This window comes from Balaenoptera physalus (assembly GCF_965194825.1).
Source record: "Balaenoptera physalus genome assembly, chromosome: 12".
NCBI classification, from domain to species: domain Eukaryota; kingdom Metazoa; phylum Chordata; class Mammalia; order Artiodactyla; family Balaenopteridae; genus Balaenoptera; species Balaenoptera physalus.
The window spans coordinates 27,778,385-27,798,922 of NC_138897.1; the positions used below are offsets into that span (position 1 = coordinate 27,778,385).

The window sequence follows — 20,538 nt, forward strand, 5'->3', positions numbered from 1 at the left end:
AAAGCAGATTCATTTTCTTGGTCTTCAAACCATATCTTCTAAGTCTGAGGAAGGAGGCCTTCCTCCTTCCTTCTGGGACTGAGGGACAGGGCCTCTGCCTGGCTTCCATTTCTCTCTTTAAACCTGAGCACTCATTTTCCCAGGGAGGGGCATCGATCCTTCACTAGTTTCCCTTGCCTTCATACGTCACAGACTGAGGCCAGGGACCCCAGCGTTGCGCCCCGTCACTGGGTGAAACTATGGAGTCCTTGTTAACACAGGCTATCTCTGGGCTCCCTCTTTGGAGCACCTTCCATCTTGGACAGTGTCCTTGCTTCCCTCCCCTCAGACTCTCTGCCTCCTGTCATCTCCTCCCCATGCTCCTTTGCTCTTGCTAATTTCACTGACAGCAGCCCGGAGTGCGATCCAGCTTCAGCTGGGTGCAGGGGAATCAGTTCAGTAACGCTGTAAGCAAAAGGGATGGCATGTTCCCGGTGGAGCTATAAGCACCAGCCGTCGAGTAGGGAAGGACGTTTGGAGTCCCTGAAGTTGTTCCCAGGAAACCATCTGTGTAGAGGTCCTTGATGAGTTCTGTGTCTCCTTCCCTCCAGGCAAGGCTCCAGGCTGGTTTGTAGACTGGGTAGAGGTGGACGCCCCATCCCTTGGAAGGTGCATGACATTCCCCTGTGGCCGCTGGTTGGCCAAGAATGAAGACGATGGTGCCATCGTCAGGGACCTCTTCCACGCGGACCTTCAGACAAGGCTGTATACACCATGTAGGAATCTCGCACAGCAAGGCTGGGCCTCCTCCTGCACCCCATCGCTCACCACCCCAACTCAGTCCCAGTCCGTCATCCAGTGTTGACCCTTGGCCAGGCGCACCTTGGCAATTCCCCGGGCCCTGTGCTGGCTGTGGACAGAGCCCTGGACCCAGGGAAAGGAAATATGGGATGTATTCCACACTGTACCCCAAACTAGCTGGTGACAACAGGCAGAGAGCCTGACTTCTCTGGAGTTCAGTTCTCTTGTCTACAAAATAGAGATAATAATGTAGAATAGTTGTAAGACCCAAAAGGAAGAAAAGATAAAGGTCTAACAGTGAAGGATCATTATCAACCCCTTCGCCAATCCTCACTCCAGTCATTAACACACCAAAGAAATCACCACTGTAAGATTTTATCCTGACTGGGGGGGAGAAAGAACTTTAAAAGAAGGTAAATGTAATTCCTTTACCAGCTAAAGGGAAGGAGGAAGTGGAACAACTAGGTGAAGTTTTGACACTTCCCTTCCTCTATCATCATCAGAAAGTCTGTGCGGAGGGGTTGGGGGGCAGGCCAGTTGGAGCCAGTGGATGAGTAGCAAGGGGTGGGAAGAGAAGAGAAAGGACTCTCACCACTGTAGACTGGCTGATCCAATTGGCTGTTGTCCCCTGAAACATAATGCTCCTGGGTATAGAGTGTCTAGAACCAAGGACCCCACTGAGGACACTTTACAAATGAGGAAACCAAGGCTTGTAGGTGACTCGTCCGGGTCACACAGATAGTCAGGATAGAGCCTGTGCTTTCAGCCAATCTGTTGTACTAGCTCTGTGATGGGAGAGGCACAGAGACCCTGGTCTGAGGTGACAGGAGCTTTCTGTGGACACTAGGCATGACAAAACACCCCCACCCCTCACCCTGTGGTTGCTAGGCAACCATGTGAAGGTTCAGGTCCCTGGGTAGCAGCTCCCAGTGAAGGGACCATCTGAGGTGGTGGTGCTGGTGAAGAACTTGACCTGCCTGTGTCCTGTTTTCACCTCCCCTCTGACTTTGCCCTCTGTCCCCCACCCTTAGTTGTCCCTTACGAGATCACCCTCTACACCAGTGATGTCTTTGCCGCTGGGACAGATGCCAACATCTTCATCATCATCTATGGCTGCGATGCCGTGTGCACCCAGCAGAAGTACCTATGCACCAACAAGAGGGAGCAGAAGCTGTTCTTTGAGAGGAAGTCCGCCTCCCGCTTCATAATGGAGGTACCTGGGTCTGGCAGGCTGCCAGGGGAGCCAGGACTGGGGGCGGGATGGTCCAGAAGACAAGGAGAAGGAGCCCTTTGTCCAGAGTCTGACATGTGCCTTCCCTCTGATGCACTGCTGTGAGTGAGGGAGACAGGCAGTTCATCCAACCTCTCTGAGCCTCAGTACATCTGAGTAACCAGGAGGACAGTGAACCTGCCCTTCCAGGACCAGTGTCTGAATCAAAGGTGATCATGAGTGGTTAGGGCTTAGGGAGCTAGAAGCACAATTCCAGTTCCATTGGGGTCATTTCCAGTGCTACCAACAACAGAGACCCGTGGAGAGAGCCGGCTTCCAGACTTTCTCGTCATATAATTGTCTCCCGTTCATCTGCTAAGCTATGGCCAATCCTCTCATATACAAAAGAGCATCCGTATATTCCTCGGTTCCCCCTCAACTCTGGCCTGAGAGTTGTTCGACGCTTACTGTGGATGTATGTCACCACATCCACACCTTGGTATTCTCTGCACTCAGTCCCGTGCCTCCCTGTGCACTCCACTGCGTGCCAGGTGGGGTGGGAGAGACAAGGGAAGAAGAGGAACCGGACTATGCCTGCAAGGGGCTTGCAGTCCAGCTGAGGAACTCCAGATCTCACACGAGGCTAATGAGAGAGTCTGGCGATCATCATAGTAACTGATCCTGGGGGTAAGAAGTCACCGTCATAGGGCTTTACCCATATTAGCTCACTTAACCCTCATAGCAACTCTGCGCTTTAATTATCCCTGCTTAAATATGGGGAAACTGAGGCTCAGAGAGTTTAGTAGCTTACATGAAATCACACAACCAAGGCATAGTGGAAGCAGGATTCAAAGCCAGGAGGACTGGCTCAGAATATGTGCTCTTAGCCGCTGTAGTAGACTAGTCCATGGTGATGAGGGCAAACAGTGGGGCTGGCTGAGCGTGCTACAGGTGTTCAGAGACGGGAGAGGGCTCCCTGGAAGTGGTGGTTTTGAGTTGGACCTGAAAGTGGACATAAGCGGGAACAAGGAGGGAAGGCATTCCTAGCAAGGGGAACATCATGGCCAGAGGTGGAAGTAAACACAGCAAGTGGTTTGAGGTTTGGCCGGAGGGGATAGGAGGAGAGTGATGTGACTTGGGTAGAGGACGAGATGGACTTAAAGGGGATGACTCTGAAGGACGAGAGATGGGAGCCTGGGCTCTCCAGATAGTGGGGACCTTTGGAGATGTGCCCCTTATTTTCTGGTGGGAAACAAAGTCCAGAACCCCTTCCTTCTTCCTCGGGCTGTGTCTGCCCCGGGGGACTGCCTTTCCCCTCCCCACCTTCTCTGGGAGCAGTCAGCACTTGTGGGAAGTTTGCCACCTTGGTGGAGTTTTTTAACAAGGAAAATTCAAGGGTGATTCATCTATGCACACAGAGCAACACCTCACCCACCCGAGATGTCATGGCGTGTACGTCATCCAAGCCTGATGCCGTCAGGGGCCCGAGCTGTGATTACACCTCCGCATGGCTTCCGGGGAGTTTTATCAATGAAGTCCGCCTAATGGGCAGCTATAATTTGCCAGCAGTTTGTTGCTATCTTATTTCTTTTTTCTTTTCAAATCTATCTGGGAGCTGGGTGTATGAGAGCTTAGAAACAAATGAGATTGCTCTGTGTCCCTGTCTCTCCATTTCTCTTTTCCAGTTGATCTTCAGATAAGGGGTGGAGCACTGGGTTGCGAGCCCATGACCCTGGGTTCTGGTTCTTCTCAGCCTCTAACTCATGAGCAAGCCCCATCCTCTCTCTGTGGCCTCGTCCTCAGACACACAGATCGGCTGGGAAAAAAACGACAACAGCTAATATTTACTGAGCACTTCCCATGTGCCAACCTTGTTCTCAGCACTTGGTGTTTGTCAGCTCATTTAATCCTCATCACCATTCCAAGAGTTAGGCTGGCAAATTATTCCATTTGCCAGCTGCCTGGCAGCTCAGTGTCCTTGAGTGCAGATTCTGTGAGCCATGATCTCACCTGTAGCTTCCGGTTTCTCCTGTTGTGAAAGGATAAGGCCCTGTGAAATCACTGGTCTCTGTTTAATGATTCAGAAAGCCCGGGGACTCGTGGGGGACACCACTTCTCTGATGAAGCATGGGTGAGCTGGCCAGCGGGGAGTTGGAGTGGCGCTGCAGGGCAGCAGAAGCAATGACAGTTATAGCATCTTGTTAACTCAGGGCGTCTCCAGCAATGTGGCGCCATATTCGTCACCTGGAAGGAGAGAATCATTGACAAAAAGAAGCACGTCTGCGATGTTAGATGTAAGAGTGACCTCGAAGGGTTGCTCTGCCCATGCCTCTGCCTTCAGCTGAGCAATCTTCCTATTTGATAGATGAGGCAGTTGAGGCCTGGAAGGTCAAGTGCCTTGTCTAGATCACACAGCTCGTAGGGCTGCAACTGGGAAGGATGGAGGTGGGGTGGGAATAGGGGGAGGTTTCTCAAGCAGTGCGGATGGGCCTCCCCATGGCTGCTGACTGTGGGTGGGTGTGTGCGGAGGGTATGCAGTGGTGGGAGCTGTTCTAATTCATTCCCAGGTCACATCTGTCTAGGGTTATAGAGGCTTTGCATTTGATGAATGACTCAATCACTCATTCAGATGCCATTCACTCATCGGGAGCTCTCATCCATCCTGGAGCCATCTCCTTGTAGCGCTGAGACCTTGATGCAGCAGGCCAGGCAGGTAGCTTTGCACAGTTGCTGCCAGGAAACTCAAGTCTGCACACCCTCTTTAACCTCCAACTGTCAAAGCAAAAGGCATGAATTCCATGGACCAACCATGAGCCAGGGCACCTGGGTATTACCGTATTTCCCTACCCTCTTTTCCCTTTACCCCAACTCCCTTGCTTATACCCACCTGTGATTGCCCAGATTCCCCATAGGGATGAGGCAGGGTGTGAACTGATACATACAGCACCATTTCAGAAGAGAATATGACACATGAGAACTGGGAGAGGCCCTGGAGTGGAACCTGGTGGGATGATGGAGGGCAGCCTGGCAGAGAGAGAGCCGGGGAGGCAGGTGCCAGCTGAGTGGCTGCCTTGCCTTGTGTCTGGCCGCCTCCCTGCTTCCTTAAAGGGCTCCGAGGGAAGAAACTGGGGATCAGTCACTCCTGGCTGAGTTCCTCCCTTGCACCTTATGCCCATAGGCTCCAGGCAGGAGAGACAAGAGATCACAGCTCCTGAATTTCAGGGACTCACTGTGACACGCACGTAATCAGCTTTTTCATTCAAGGGGACGTTCACACATACCTTGGTGGTTAAGGTTCAGCACTGCATGTGAGAGAACCCAGCTGACTTTGTCACACCCATTTTTCAAATGAGGAAACACTCATTCTTTCATCCTTCCAGCCAATAGTTATTGAGAACCTAGGTTCTGGGCTTTGGGGATGCAGTGATGAGCAAAACAGATGTGATGCCTGCCCTTGTGGCTTTCAGTTGTAGAGAAGAAGGTATCACACCTTCTTTATCACACAGGTAAATGCAAACTTCTAACTGAGAACTGCCGTGGTGGGTGGTTATAGGGTGCTGTCAGACCCTATCATGAAGAGATTTGACTTTCTTAAGGTGGTCAAGGGGGTTCCCTGAAGAAGTGATCCTTGAGCTGAGACCTGAATGATGAGGTTGAACAAACACTGGTTTAGGTAAAGAAGAGAAAAGGGAAGGGGCAGGGAGAGCATGTGCAAAGGCCCTGTGATGAGAGAATGTAGAGGTTGAGGGACTGGAATTTGAGGGATATAGAAGAGGAGTGGCTGGAGATGAAGGGGGCTCTTGGGGGCCAAGGAGAAGGTAAGGGTGGCAAGAGAGGGCATGGGCAGAACTAGAGCTCACCTTCTGATACCCCCCAGTCAGTTCTTAAGCCACTGCTAGAACAATAAGTAATAGAAGACAAGGGGCTGGGCTCCACCATGAAAAGGGGGGGCAGCCTTCCAGAGCTTGATTGAACTGAGTTCTAAGTCTAGGCTGATGTTAAGCTTGGGGGGAGGAAGGGACGTATGAGCACGGCATATGTAGGGGAGGGCGGGGGCTGGCTTATCTGAACAGGAGGGACATACTGGGAAAAAGTGACCCCAGGAAGTTCAAAGGGACTCAAGAGTGGATGCCCTGGGGAGGCAGGGTTTTGCTGAAGTTGTACTTTCCAGGACCTTTCAGCCAACATCTGGTACATTTTCTCCTTTCCAAAGTTAGAAGACGTGGGAGAAATCATTGAAAAAATTCGGATTGGCCATGATAATACGGGCATGAATCCTGGTTGGCACTGCTCCCACGTGGACATCCGCAGGCTCCTCCCAGATAAAGATGTGAGTTTCTGACTGATCTGTCCTGCTGTTTCTTTTGTCCCTTTTCAGAAGAGATTAAAGACAGATTCTTTATAAGAAACTGTAGCCTTTTTAAGTTGAGATAAAATCATCTAAGGAAATTTCAGCCAGTTCACTCCAAGTGCAGGAACTAACTCAGGTCCAAGGCAGAATCTTTTAGAACCTGGTTTATGGGTCAAGAAGGAGGGTCTGGGCAACCATGTCTCTGTTCCTCACCCCCAAAGCCATACTACCAGTGAGTGACCAAGTGTGCCCTTCCTGCAACTCAAGGTCAACTCAGAGAAAGAAACCCACCTAACCAACTTGTAAAACATTCCAAAACCACGAAATTCTAAACCTAGGAAGCAGCTGTCAGTCATGGCTGTGGTATGAGCTGGGAGCTGGGAGCAGTTTAAAAAAAACAGAGCTTCCTCCCCTTGCCTGCTGAGTCTGAGTCTCTGGGATGGGGTTCAGATATCTATTTTTAAGTGGCTCAGGGAACTCCACCTTCAAGAGCCTACCCCTGACATGGTGTGGAAAGTGCTTTAAGTAAGACTGGATCTGCTGGAATTGGGGCAGGCCGGGGGGGCTCCTCTGTGGCTTTTGTATTATCAGTGGGGCTCCATCACCCTTGTCCTTGGTTGGTCCCCATGAGTGTTGACATGAATGACTGAAGTTGGCAGTTTCCAAATTAGGGGCTCAGTTTCCTCCTTCCTCCTCACCCCAGGGCACAGAGACCTTGACCTTCCCTTGTGATCGATGGCTTGCCACCTCAGAGGACGACAAGAAGACCATTCGAGAACTGGTCCCTTATGATATCTTCACTGAGAAATACATGAAAGATGGGTCTTTAAGGCAAGTCTACAAGGAAGTGGAAGAGCCGCTGGACAGTAAGTGTGGTGTGATCGCCCTCATCACTGTCAGCAGAGCCCTCCCTTGTAGGGCACCTGCCCTGTGCTAGGCGGAGCCTTTGCACCCAGGAGGTAGAGTCTATAATTATCTTCACTCCATAGAGAGGGCAACTGAGGCTCACAGAGGTTACATAACCTGCCGAAGTTCACTCAGCTAATAAATGGCAGGGCTATTCTTCAAAGGTACTCAGCTATCTCACTCCGAGGTTTGCGCTCAAATCCTTTCCTGGTCTGACAGTGTGATCATCCAAATATGTGCTCTCCTGTGCCTGGACTCTACTGGTCCTTGTTCTCTCCCTTGCTTAGTTAATTTGGCTACTAATCTGCAGGGCTTGGTCCTCTCTGCTCTTGCCGGATCCAGCTGACCCAACCGAGTATGAATCCAATAGCATCCTGGCTTTGTACAGAGCTGGAGCTGTGGTGTGTTTGTTCTCAGGGGCTGGGTGCAGCTTCAGCGTCCAAGGTCATGGGTTTCTTTTCTGTATGTGCCAGTTTGCTTGTTCTCATTGATGAGGTTTTCTCTGCCTGATTTGCCCCAGCCTGACCACACACTTCTTGCTCTCATTCCTTGGCTTTTGAACTACCATTTTCTGGTTCTCTTCTTACCTCTCTGGCTGGCCCCTGAGTGCCGTTCTCCCTTCTCTTGCCGGGTGCTATTGCTCCAGGCTCAGCCCTCGGCCTCAGCTGAGCCTCTGCTATAGCTCTCACATTTCCTTTAGTCTGAGTTGCCATTTGCTTAAGAGATAAAAACAAGTGTTGCCTCAGTAACATGCTTTTCCCTACCCATATCCCTTTCTCCAAATTTGCTTTGCTATTGAATCTGGCGGATAATTCCCTTTTCTACTTGGATCCCAGAGGATGCCCAGGAAAGCTGGCCCGGCGGCACACTTGGCTGTTCTGTATTAATAACATGCCACAAACCCACTCTGTGCTGGGTGGTGTTTCTAGGGAAACATCTTTCCACGGAGAGCTGTGTGGCCTTGGTGGGACAGGGAGGGAGGAGGATTCAGAAATAGCAGGATTTGACTGCATGACCGCATTGCTCAGCACCCAGAAGCTGAATCGGTTTTCCTAATTCCCAAAGGACTGGAGAGAGTGGCGGGGGGGTCGGGGGTGGGGAGAAAGGGGCAGGAAGGCCATTTAATCACAGCTCTGTGGACACAGCACCCCACTCTGGGACGAGGGCTCCTAGAAGAGGTCCCGCCCAGGTGTGAAGTAGGGCTGAATGCACAGCCAGCAAATGTATGGGGGGAGAAAATGAGGGGGGTGGGGACAGTCGACTGTCGTGTCTAAACTGTGGCAAGATTCCTAATGTTACCTCATGTCAGTATTAGCCAGACAGGCGTGGGTGATGTTGACTCTTTTCGACACGAGAGGATTCTTTTAATGCACACGTGAAATGCTGGCCCGATTCTGAGCTGAGCCGAGCAAGGTGGGGGGCTGCCTCCTGTCCTTGAGGGGACAGGCCTCTGAGAGCAGTTCTCCCAGTGCGCCAGGGAGGTTTAGCCAGCAGAGTGCTGGGGGTGGGGGGGGGGCGGCAAAGAAGGGAGGATGGGAAAGGGGACGTAGGGAAGGGGCGGAGTTCAGGATTGGATGTGAGTTTGTGCTCTGTGGTCTAGTCAAGGTGGACATGGGGGTGTGGGTCCAGAGCACAGGAGGGAACTGGGCTGGAGATGCAGCCTCGGGGAACTCACAGAAGTCAACACCCGGAGCACGCAGGGTGAGAGCTGCGGGAAGTGGACTGACCTGGGAGACGTGGGCATCTGAGCGGTCAGGAACCTATAAAGCAGACGATCAGGAACCTATAAAGCTGCTCAGGGAGCAGCCAGAGAGGCAGAAGGAGAGCAGGAAAGAATAATGCTGTGGAATCCAAGGGAAAATGAGGATAATAATAGGAACCGTGTTGTGGGCGTGAGCGTGTTTCATACCAACGGGTAAGAGCAGCTCACATCACCTTACTCTCCTACTTTTAATTACATGTGGTTTTGAGCCCACTTGCAAGGGTTGGTAAGAAAGTCCATCTCAGTCACTGCAGGGAGGGGGCATCCCCTTTTCTAGGGTCTTATAAAAATCCTGAGGCTAACATCAGGGGCCTGGCCCTTAGTCCACGTGGGAAGAACCTACACCTGTGGTCTCCTGCCGCTCGGTGACACTGCTGCTAGTTGCTCCCCGCCGACACGCAGCTTTCATCTCTCTGGATGGCCAGCAATGCTTCTGCATGGACCCTGGCTTTGTCAAAAGACCCTCTCTCTCTCTCTTTTTTTTTTTTAATACATTTATTTATTTATTTATTTTTGGCTGCTTTGGGTCTTTGTTGCCGCGGGTGGGCTTTCTCTAGTTGTGGCGAGCGAGGGCTACTCTTCATTGCGGTGCCCGGGCTTCGCATTGCGGTGCACAGGCTTCTCATTGCGGTGGCTTGTCTTTGTTGCGGAGCATGGGCTCTAGGCGCGTGGGCTTCAGTAGTTGTGGCTCGTAGGCTCTAGAGCACAGGCTCTAGATCGCAGGCTCAGTAGTTGTGGCTCATGGGCTTAGTTGCTCCGTGGCATGTGGGATCTTCCCGGACCAGGGCTCAAACCCGTGTCCCCTGCACTGACAGGTGGATTCTTAACCACTGCGCCACCAGGGAAGCCCAAAAGACCCTCTCTTCAGCCTGGAGGCCTCCTTGCTTCAAGTTCCCAGATAAGCCAGGCAGCTGTCTCCTTATAGGGTCCCTTTGTGCAGGTGAGGATTTTCTACCACCCATAGGGACTCTCGAACCCTCACCTGCTCCCAGGCTGGGGAAACTGACCTTCTTCCCAGTTGGACCATTTCCGCCTTCACCTCAAAGCCACAACTTTCATCCTTCCCCTTGCGGATAATCCAGCTAAGTCCCCTCTTCCCTGGCCTGAAACTCCAAAGCTCCTAGGATAAAGGAATACGGAGACAAAGAATGCTCAGCCTTCCTCAAAACAAAGACTTGCCTTTCCCTCCTGGGGTGGGGATTGGGAAAGGGGCTACTTTGTTCTTCCCTGATGAGTGTATAGCAGCAAAACAAAAACAAGACGGTGTTTAGTTTCATTTTCCTGAATAATTGTTAATAACTGTCACACCAGTATTTATTGAGCCCTTTCCAAAGGCCATAGGAGATAAAGGAGTGGGTGGCAGTGACTGTGGCTTTGGTGAGGGGGGTTTCCCTGGAGTGCTGGGGACAGGCTGGTTGAAGAGTAAAGGAAAATACGAAAGACACTGAGGGGAAGCTATTCTTTCAAAAATATTTGATTTTTTCCATAAACTGTTTAGAAGGGTCTGGCATTGATGCCGGTCACCCTCACATGGGAAGGCACCTTACTGTCAGTGTGTCACGGTAGATAGATTTAGTGACCACAGTGTGCATGTGTGTCAGGCAGTTTCCTGAGTCTTTCTCCCGGAAGCTGTAAGCAGCTGGAGGGGTGGATGGTTTGAGGGGGCTGGAAAAGTCTCCATCCCTTGGGTCTCTTAGAGGTAAACTTCCCACTGGTGAATCCACTCTGACCTGTAGCAGAATGTGCGTAAGGGGACAGACAAAAGGAGGACACTGAGTTCTCCTGGGGTCCTGGGCCACAAGCTGAATACCGCCTACAAATCCAGTTCCCCCAAACCTAAACAATGCCATCCCTTTCTTCCCTTTGTCTGTACGACTGCCCACCCAGTTGTGCTGTACTCGGTGCAGATCTTCACAGGAAACGTTCCCGGGGCAGGGACGGACGCCAAGGTCTACATCACCATCTATGGAGACCTTGGGGACACGGGAGAGCGGTACCTCGGCAAGTCAGAGAACCGCACCAACAAATTCGAGAGAGGAACGGTAGGCGGAGCCCGCCGAGTTACCCCGCCCCCTCCTCCCTGTCCTGTTATCATTATGGGGGGTGGGGCTGAAAGGGGCCAGCTCTTCTTGTCTTGGAACTTTGCGGGATGTCATGCACCCTTATGTGGGCATTTGCCCCCCACGGAGTCTGCTCCCCTTCTCTCAGCCTACGCAGGGTCCTGCATGTGGAGTAGGGGTGGGGCTTGAGCAAGCAAGAGGCCATTTGAGCCCCAGGTTGCTGGCTGTAAGGAACTGGGTTGTCTTCAAAGAATCCAGCTCACCGCAGTGGGTCATGAGCGTGGAGTGGTGCGCGCCTGCAGAGTGGCGGTGTTGCCCGGACAGCAGCTTGAACTAGGGGTCTCGAGGCCCGCCATCCACTCCTTACATGGCTGAGCATCTCTGGCCTCAGTTTCCTCATCTGTGAAATAAGGAGGCTGATGTGAATCAGCTAAACTGTGTTGTGCAGAGTCCTGGGCAGCACCGAGGCCCACGGGAGCCACAGAAGGGTAGGGGCAGCAGACAGGCACCCACCCCTCCCGCGCGGGTCCACTCTGACCTGGCCTATCTGTTGGAGTGCCAAGTGAGCCCTCTATTAAGCAAGGGGCTCTGTGGCTACAGAAGAGGCTTGAAAACCACACCACTGGATGGTGTCCAAGACCCTGCCAGCTCTGACCTAACAGTGGTTTTACAAAAAAGAAGATATCCGACCAAACTTGCCTTCCCACCAGCTTGGCCTCCCTCTCCCCTCCAAAGCTCCCCTCTCCTGTGCCCCTGCCGCCTTCCCCCTTCATTGCTCCTTGGCCTCTCCTCCCCCTCCGTTCACCGAAATCTGCCGAGCCCCCCAGACCAGGCTACAGCTGTGGGGATGAGAGCAAGGTGATTGGCTCCTGAGTCTGCGGCCCTCCCTGTGGCCGAGTGCCTGGGGAGATTCCCGCATCAACCAGCGGGTGTTTATCAGGGGTGTCTTTAAGCCTGACCCCCAGCCGGGCATGACCTTTAGTGGTGAAACATTCGCTACTTGGTGAGGAGGAAAGTAGCTCTGGGCCAAGGAAAGCAGGTGCCACTAAGCAGGTCTGCAGCTGGTGGGTAACCCCAGGAGCCAGGCCCCCTGGAAGGAGCCCCAGCCTGACCTCGAGGTCTGGGAGGAGTCAGGCCCCAGGGCTGCCTTTGCTCTATCATCCAAATATGAACCCATTACCTGTAGCTTTGGTTTACTGCTTCTGGAACGGGAATAGCTACTTAGACCCCTGAACTGAAAAACTGGACAAGAGATAGAAGAGCACTTTGTATCAGGGAGAAAAAATTTATAACACACACACACAATATAGTTGTTTGCCACATGTATAAGGTAGCTAATAGGAGGACTACTCATTTTGGAAAAATAGAATAACAAAGAGGTCAAGTGACTCATGTGGTGTGCCTGACTCTGAAGTAGGGACGTTATTATCAGGCTGACTCACATATGCTGCTCTGGCACATGGCCATGCCATGCGGCGCAGGCGTGCCCAAACCTGCGGCTGGGGCCAGATCACATGCGTTCAGCTCCCGTCTCTGACACTGACTAGCTGTGTGATCCTGGGCAACTTCCCTAACATCTCTGTGCCTCAGTTTCCTCCACCATAAAATAAGTTCACTGAATTAAAACACGTGAAGTACCTAGAACCATGCCTGGCATGAAGTTAGCTCCTTGTTAGTGCTGGCTGTGGTTGGGGCTTGGGAGAGCCCACCTTTCCTGTAGCTCATCACAGTGCCTGGAAAATGTACCATCAGACAGCAGTGTGCGCCATACGGATGATAGGTCGCTCATTCGTGGCTAAATCCACAGGGCCTAGCAGAGTAGGCGCATAAATATTTTTTGAGTGAATAAATGAATGAAGGTATAAATGAAGGTGATGCAATCCATTCTCCTCTGTGTTTAGATTCAGATATTTTTCTCTCTTAGAAATTATGACATCACAAGAAAAGTCTCTGCCTCATCCCTTTCTCTTCCTTCCCTCCTGTGTTGATGTCCCACTTGGGGGGCTGCAGCTACTTCTGGCTCAGTCACTGATGTGTTCGGACTTTAAGTTCACTGCTGAGCATCTAAAAGCTTCCACTTCTCTACTTATTTGCTCCAGAATCTAGGAGTCACCTGGACACCCCTCTCCTTATCAGCACTCCCTTCCCACCCACATCCAATCAATCTTGGAGAGTCGTGGAGAGAATCTCTTCTAAATAACTCTCAGATTAGCCCGGTCAACTTTGTCACCACTCAGCCCTTCCTTATTGCACCTTGCTTAGTGAACCAGTCTGGTCTCCCTGCTCCAGGCCCCTGCAATCCAATCCAACCTCCAGCTTTCCCCAATTAACCCATCCAAATGTGGCCGAGTCAATCCCTCACTTCAACCTGTCAAGCTGCCCACCAATCCCAGATCTGGTCTGAGCCTTTCATGGGATTCACAAACCTTCACTGCCTGCCCAGCCAGCCTGCATAGAATGTCCCCCTGGGCCCCAGTTTCCAGAATGCTCCACACTTTCTCCTGTCTCCAAGTTTTTCCAAGCCTTTTCTCTGCATCTGTGCACATACGCACATAGGAAATACATAGTGCTGCTCTGTGGTTTTAACTTTTTACATAAAAGGCATCATCCTATATGCGTGCTTCTTGCAGGCAATGGGGTATCGTCGAAATCTATCTGTCAGGGTAGTCAAACACAGATGTTGTTGTCTTGTTCTTTGTAACCACTGCACACAAAACATTCCACACACGACATTGCCATGGTTATTTACCATTCCCTAAGCACTGTGGACACTGAGGTGGGTCCCAATTTTCCACTGTTAAAAATTATCCTGCAATAAGCATCCTTGTGCATATATGAAGGTGTCCCCCCAGGACAGATGCAAAGTGGAATTGCTGTGTCGTAAGGTGTACCCATTTTTGCTCTAATGGACTCAGCCACTTGCCAGTGCCCCAAGGCCTGCACAGGCCCACACCCGCCATCAGCATCACACCATTCACCTGCACTTTCCTCAGCCCGCAGCCTGACCTGCCCTGGCTGCCTAGAAGGCCCAGCCCCCCAACTTCAGCTTAATGCCTCCACCTGGCAAGTCTTGCCAACCCTGCCCCTAGTCCTCACGCAGGTGGCTGTTCCCACCACCTGGGCTGTCCTGAGGAGGGGCACAGGGTGTCCTATCATCCCTGGGTTCCCAGCACTCAGCACAGTGACTTAGCATATCTTTCGGAAGGGAAGTGGGTGTCATTCAGGGTCACCTCTCCCTCTTCCCCCTCCCCAGGCTCCTGCCAGCTGTGTTTTGACCGCACTTCACCCAAAGCCTAGAACTCCACATCTCACTGAGCAATCCTAAAAGAATGCAAGCACCCAAGAGTGCAACGTCACATCACTAAAGATATAATCAGGGACACAGAGAAGGGCCAGTGTCACACCCCTGACAAAATCCCCCATGAACCCACAGCCCAGGTGATAAGCCCTGTGCTCTCCCCAGCCTGGCCTGGCCTCCACCACAGCCTCTCCCCTCTCTGCCTGCTCTCCTGCAGCCTGACCTGGCTCCTCCAACTGCCAGCTTCCCCTGGGAATTTCAAGCCCCCTCTCATTATTCAGAAAGATTTCACCTCTTCCATAGCTCTTACCGTCCAGCCTCCCACCTGACCTCAAGCCAATACTCAGCATCACTAAGGATGTCCAGGTACCGGGCTGAGCACCTCACTCACACAGCTCGTCAGGGTCCATATTCCAAACACCCACAGGGCTTATCCCAAGAGGAGCCGGACCGCAAAACGGGGTCGTTGTGGAAGCGAGGCCTTGGAATACCAAACTCTCTGTGTTAGGGATTTGGGCCTGGAAGGCTCCTGGCTAGGAAGGGTCTGTTCAGCCCAACAATTGAGGGGGATGGAAGGTACTGGATGGATGGGGTTGGAGTGGGTGGAGGTGGGGAGCGCCCCGCCACCCATGTCCACACATCTGGACTCCCCAGGCCGACACCTTCATCATCGAGGCTGCTGACCTGGGTGTCATCTACAAGATCAAGCTCCGCCACGACAACACCAAATGGTGTGCAGACTGGTACGTGGAGAAGGTGGAGATCTGGAACGACACCAACGAGGACGAGTTCCTGTTCCTGTGCGGGCGCTGGCTGTCCCTGAAGAAGGAGGACGGGCGGCTTGAGAGGCTCTTTTATGAGAAGGTGCGTGAAAGGCAGCCGGGGGGCTTGGTTCAGCCGTGGCCTGTTCTCCTCATACCTGGGGTGGCTCAGTGGAACCCAGGGTGCCAGAGATGTAATGGGCCTGGGTTGTGCACCTCCGGACAGGAGTACACTGGGGACCGAAGCAGCAACTGCAGCAGCCCCGCTGACTTCTGGGAGATCACCCTGAGCTCCAAGATGGCCGACATCGACATCGCCACGGTGACAGGGCCCATGGCTGACTACGTTCAGGAGGGCCCAGGTGAGTCAAGCAGAAAACTCATCAGAGGAGGAGCAGGCACATGGATGTGTTTCGGCTGTTCTTGGACAGGCCATGTGTTAAACCCCCACCATCATTTGACCTACATTTAACACTTTGTAATTTACACACAGTTTCCTCACATGTTGTCTATTTCCATCCCCACAATAGCCCTGTGAACTGAGAGATGTTGACCTAAAACAAATAGATTGCCAGTCATTTCTCCAGTGAAAATGGGTTTATTCAGGATCAGCAGAGAATTGCAACTTGGAGTCTGCATCCAGGGCAAGCTATTCCCCATAGAGCAAGAATTGCTATTCTATGCAATTCCCCATAGAGCAAGGGAAGGAGAACTCTTTTATAGAGGAGAAAATGAAGTTGGGAGGGCTGTAGTAAACAAAGAGTCTGTGGATTTTCACTGGCTGAGTTGTTGCCAGGAGAGAAGAGGAGTCTTTCTTCTTCCTGTTGGGCTCTGCCTGTTGTCACAAGGCATGAGAGCTCCCCCTTCTGGTCTCCTGACTCTATTTAACTGAGGTTTCTATTTACTAATTTTTTACATTTTCTCCTCTTGATCAAGACCTTTCTATGAAAGTATTGCTGATCAAGAGTCAGGTCTTCTGGTTTCAGCAGCTTTTTGTCCCTTAATGTCAGGAAGGGCCTTTCCTGGCTATAATGTCCCATGTTGGAGAGAAAGTGCACAGATTGGAATCCTAATGAGATCACATTTGAGTAACAAGGAGGGGTAGGAGAGAGCCCTCTCAAGCATTTTTTTAATCCAAAGTCTATGTTACAAAGATGATAGACTCTGGAGATTATCTGAAGTGTTATGTCATCATCAAATGTTTGGAAAGAAACTTCTGACAGACCTGACCTGGATATCTTGGGAAAGTTGTCTCATCAGATATTGTATGCTTCAATTCCAGGAAATATTTACTTTCATGTCACTAGATGATGTGCAAGTCCAGTCAGGATTTGGTTGCCTTCTTTGTCACATGAATCCAAGAGTCTATTCCCTGGAGATTGGCAGCACAAGTGTTGGTTAGCAGTACTTGATAGGGGCCTCTCCAGCAAGATTGAAGATAGTCTTTCTGGAGATATCTTTTCCAATAGACAAAATATCCAGGTTGTAAGGTGTGATGCTTAAGATCTTCGTCCCCAGAGAGCACGCTGTGAAAAGACTGCTCTACAAAAAAACATGATTAGTTTTAACAAAAGCAGTATTAGAGTATCTCTCCTTTTATTGGCTGTGGATCAGAAAAAGCAGAAGCCAAGAGCTTTGGGTGTCCTGTGACTATCTCAAAGGGCAAGTGTTTGTGAGTTCCAAAAGGAACGGATCTAAGATTTAGAAGGATCAATGGCAAAGCTTTCGGACAAGGTATTTGGAGGGTTTCTACAAATGTTGCCATTGAGTCTTAATAATGCCGTTAGTGCATTTGACTAAACCAGAGCATTGAGGGCTGTAAGCACAGTGAAGTAAAACCAGCCAAACAGTGCAGACTTGTCAAAGTACCTGACTAGCAAAATGAATTCCTCAATCACTATGAAGTTCGAGAGGAGTTCCTCAGGTAGGGATAATCTTTTCCAAAAGGACTTTAGCCACAGAAGAGACAGTAGCCTGTCTGCAAAGGAAGGCTTTAGTCCAGTGTGAAAACATACAGACCATGACTGAAAGATATTTATCTCCATGAGACGGAGGAAGTTGTATGAAATCCATTTACCAGACCTCAAATGGTCCATTAGGAAGTTTAAAACGTCCAGGAGCAGTACAAACAGACTTCCCTGAGTTGTATTTCATATAAGTGGAATAGTGAGGTAGGCACTTTTTGTGGCCTTGTTAATGTTTCCTCACTAATATTGATTCATGTATGCTATCTTTTTGCCAGTAGACCAATGGTTTAATGCATGTACAATGGTGATTAGTGGGAATTTTAGATCTCTAGTAGGACTGGGTTGTTATTTGGTCCAAATCAGAGCTTTCTCTTTTTATCAAACCAACAACTGTTGAATTTTCAATCTTGTTTTTCTTTTTTCTGAGGCCAATTGTTGGGCTTCTCTAGCCAGTTTCGCTATGTTATCATTTGGGGAAATATCCCTTTGGACCATGACAGAGGTTTGCCTGCTTTCAGTTCCTTTAAGGTCAGCATTCCTTGCAGAAATGTCAGCAAGGTGATTTCCCTCAGCTTCCAAAGAGTCAAGTTTAGAATACCTCAGAATCTTATCAATAGCTAAAACATTGCACCCAATAATTCCTGAACATAGGGATCATTTTAAATTTTATTTCCACTGGAAGTAAAGAAGCCATGCTCTTCCCACAACATTCCAAAAAAATCACAAGCTATTCCAAAAGCATATCTACTATCAGTATGAATATTGACAGTTTTGTCCTTGGTTAAATTACGAGCTCGTGTAAGATTGTAACCTATTGAGATCACTTTTGAGTAACCATATGAACCACAGGGCTGAAGTAGCCATAGGTAACAACATCAAAAGGAGTTGCAATCGCATACCCAGCACAATATTTGTCATTGTCACCTTCTGAATAAGAACTATCAATGAACCATGAGAAGTCAACAATACCCCAAAGAATCTCCTGAAGATTATCAGGAGGAGTCAGGAGGTGACCCATCACCATTAAGCAGTGGTGAGGGACTTCATCACAGAGGGAGAGGAGAAGAGTAGCCAGGTTAAGGTTATTACAACGTAAAAGAGTTATGTGGGGACTTCCCTGGTGGCACAGTGGTTAAGAATCTGCCTGCCAATGCAGGGGACATGGGTTCGAGCCCTGGTCCAGGAAGATCCCACATGCCACGGAGCAACTAAGCCCATGCGCCACAACTACAGAGCCTGTGCTCTAGAGCCCACGTGCTACAACTACTGAAGCCTGCGTGCCTAGAGCCCGTGCTCTGCAACAAGAGAAGCCACCACAGTGAGAAGCCCGTGCACCACAACAAAGAGTAGCCCCTGCTCGCCGCAACTAGAGAAAGCCTGCGTGCAGCAACGAAGACCCAATGCAGCCAAAAATAAATAAATAAATATATTTTTAAAAAAGAAAAGAGTTATGTGAGGAGCAGTTAACAAAAGCACTTCATAGGAAGCAAGGCGGCTGACTTAGAAATGTTGAGTATGATGAGAATTCAGGAGGGCTTCTACTTCATGAGGTACAAAAATGGTTAAAGAAGATCCCACAATGATTTTCTCAGTAGCCCTTAAACAAAAAGGCAGTGGCTGTAATGGCTCTAAGGCAAAGGTGGTATCCCAGTGGCACAGGCTCCAGTTGCTGGCTACAATGCCCTATGGGCCAATGGCGGTCCTTGTGCTTTGGGGTAAATACCCCAGGGATAGCCTCTTCCTTTTCATATACAAAAAGGGAAAAGGAAATCTGATTTCCATTTGGGATGCCCAGGGGCAGGTGGGTTCATCAAACTCTCCTTTAAGGCCTTAAAAGCTATGTAACTGGTTCTTCCCATAATATTAGGTCAGGGTTGTTATTGTTTAATACAACATACAGAGGTTTGGCCATAAGAGAGAAATTTGGAATCCAATTTTTGCAATAACAAAGTAGCCCAAGAAAACCGAGCAGTCAGTGCTTAGTTTGGGGTTTGGGGAAACTTGGGACCCCATGAAGTCTATCTGGAACTAGGTATAGCTCTTGTTCTGATATAAAATGCCGTAAATATTGAAACTAGGTTTGGACAAACTGCAACTTTTCTTTGGCAATCTTATGTCCCTTCAAGATTAAAAGCTTTAGCAAGTAGACACTGTCTTCTTATGAGGGAGCTTGAGAAGGAGAGAAAAGAAACAAATCATCCACGTATTGCAACAAAATAGATCCCTATGGAAATTTATATCATCCAGATCAGGCTTCAGGATTTGTGAGAAATAAGGACTCCTAGAAAAACCCTGAAGCATTGCTGTCCAGGGGAATTGTTTTTCTTCCCAAGTGAATGCAAGAAGGTATTGGCTAGCTTCATCAACTGGAATACTAATTGATGTACTGCATAAATCATTTACAGTCAAGAATTTGCTCCAGCGGGAATGAATATTAGTAACATTTGAGGTTTAGGAACAATAGGGTGTTGAGGGATAACTATGTTTTCTACTGCTCGAGGTCCAAGAAGAACCTCTACCCTTGACCCTTAGGTTTTCTCACCAGCAAATGGGAGAGTTACAGGGGCTAGTACAAGAAATAATGAAGCCTTGAGCCTTGCAATCTTCTATTATTGACTTTATGCCTTGAAGGGCTTCTTCACTTATACGATATTGATTAATTCTGAGAAGAGATTTTTGGGAATCTATTTGAATCTTGGTGGGAGGTACACTGTGAATTTTTGCCAGTATTGGTTGGAGGTTTTGCCCTTAAGGAAGCTGGTAGCTGATTCAATAGGGACAAATCATCAGTGTTTCCAGAATCATCTCTAGTACTGTCAGAGGTGGAACAAATAAAAAAAGTCAAAGGGGCATTTAACTCATCTGGTTGGCTGCTTTGATGACTACTGTCAAGTTCTAGAATTATTTCCCCTTTGGGGGAGAAATTCCAACATGATACTTCTCTAAGAAGTCTTGGCCTAATAAATGAGAGTGGAGGAACAAAGAAGAAAAGGGTGTGTATTTCTCAAAGGGCCTAAACAAAAGGGAATAGGTTCAGAGACAGGAACCTCTTGAGGTTCATTAGAGATCCCCACTATTTGAAGTGTTTTAGTACTCTGGGGCAGGGGCTGCTTGAGTAGGGGGGTTGAGCATTGGGAGTGTGGCTCCATGACAGTTAGGACTGGGAGAGATTCATTCCCAACCTGGAGAAATGTTTCTCCAAGCTGATTAAGAGGGAGGATTGGGAAGAGCTCCTGTATTTTCTGTGAGCCCTGTCACTGAGAACTCGGAGGACGTTGGAGGGCTGAAGGTGCCTGAAGCACTTAAATCTGTAGCAATCTCTTTTCCAATGTCCTGTATGTTTGCAATAATAGCAGAAACTAAAGGGTTTAGGTTTTGTTTAGGGACCTTCAATTGTTGGAGATGAAGAATAAGAATTTTGGTGGTCCTCCTTTTAGGTGGCT

At 49.7% G+C, this 20,538-nt stretch overlaps 1 protein-coding gene across 1 annotated transcript in view; it reads left to right on the plus strand.

Annotated features, from left to right (window-relative positions):
• LOXHD1 (lipoxygenase homology PLAT domains 1) overlaps nucleotides 1-20,538 on the plus strand; it is a 226,254-nt gene that overhangs the window by 144,193 nt on the left and 61,523 nt on the right. The window contains exons 25-31 of the mRNA XM_082416684.1: nucleotides 591-755; nucleotides 1,812-1,993; nucleotides 6,204-6,320; nucleotides 7,045-7,207; nucleotides 10,897-11,051; nucleotides 15,022-15,231; nucleotides 15,355-15,490. Coding sequence (XP_082272810.1) covers nucleotides 591-755; nucleotides 1,812-1,993; nucleotides 6,204-6,320; nucleotides 7,045-7,207; nucleotides 10,897-11,051; nucleotides 15,022-15,231; nucleotides 15,355-15,490 — 1,128 coding nt within the window. The remainder of the gene's footprint in view (nucleotides 1-590; nucleotides 756-1,811; nucleotides 1,994-6,203; nucleotides 6,321-7,044; nucleotides 7,208-10,896; nucleotides 11,052-15,021; nucleotides 15,232-15,354; nucleotides 15,491-20,538) is intronic.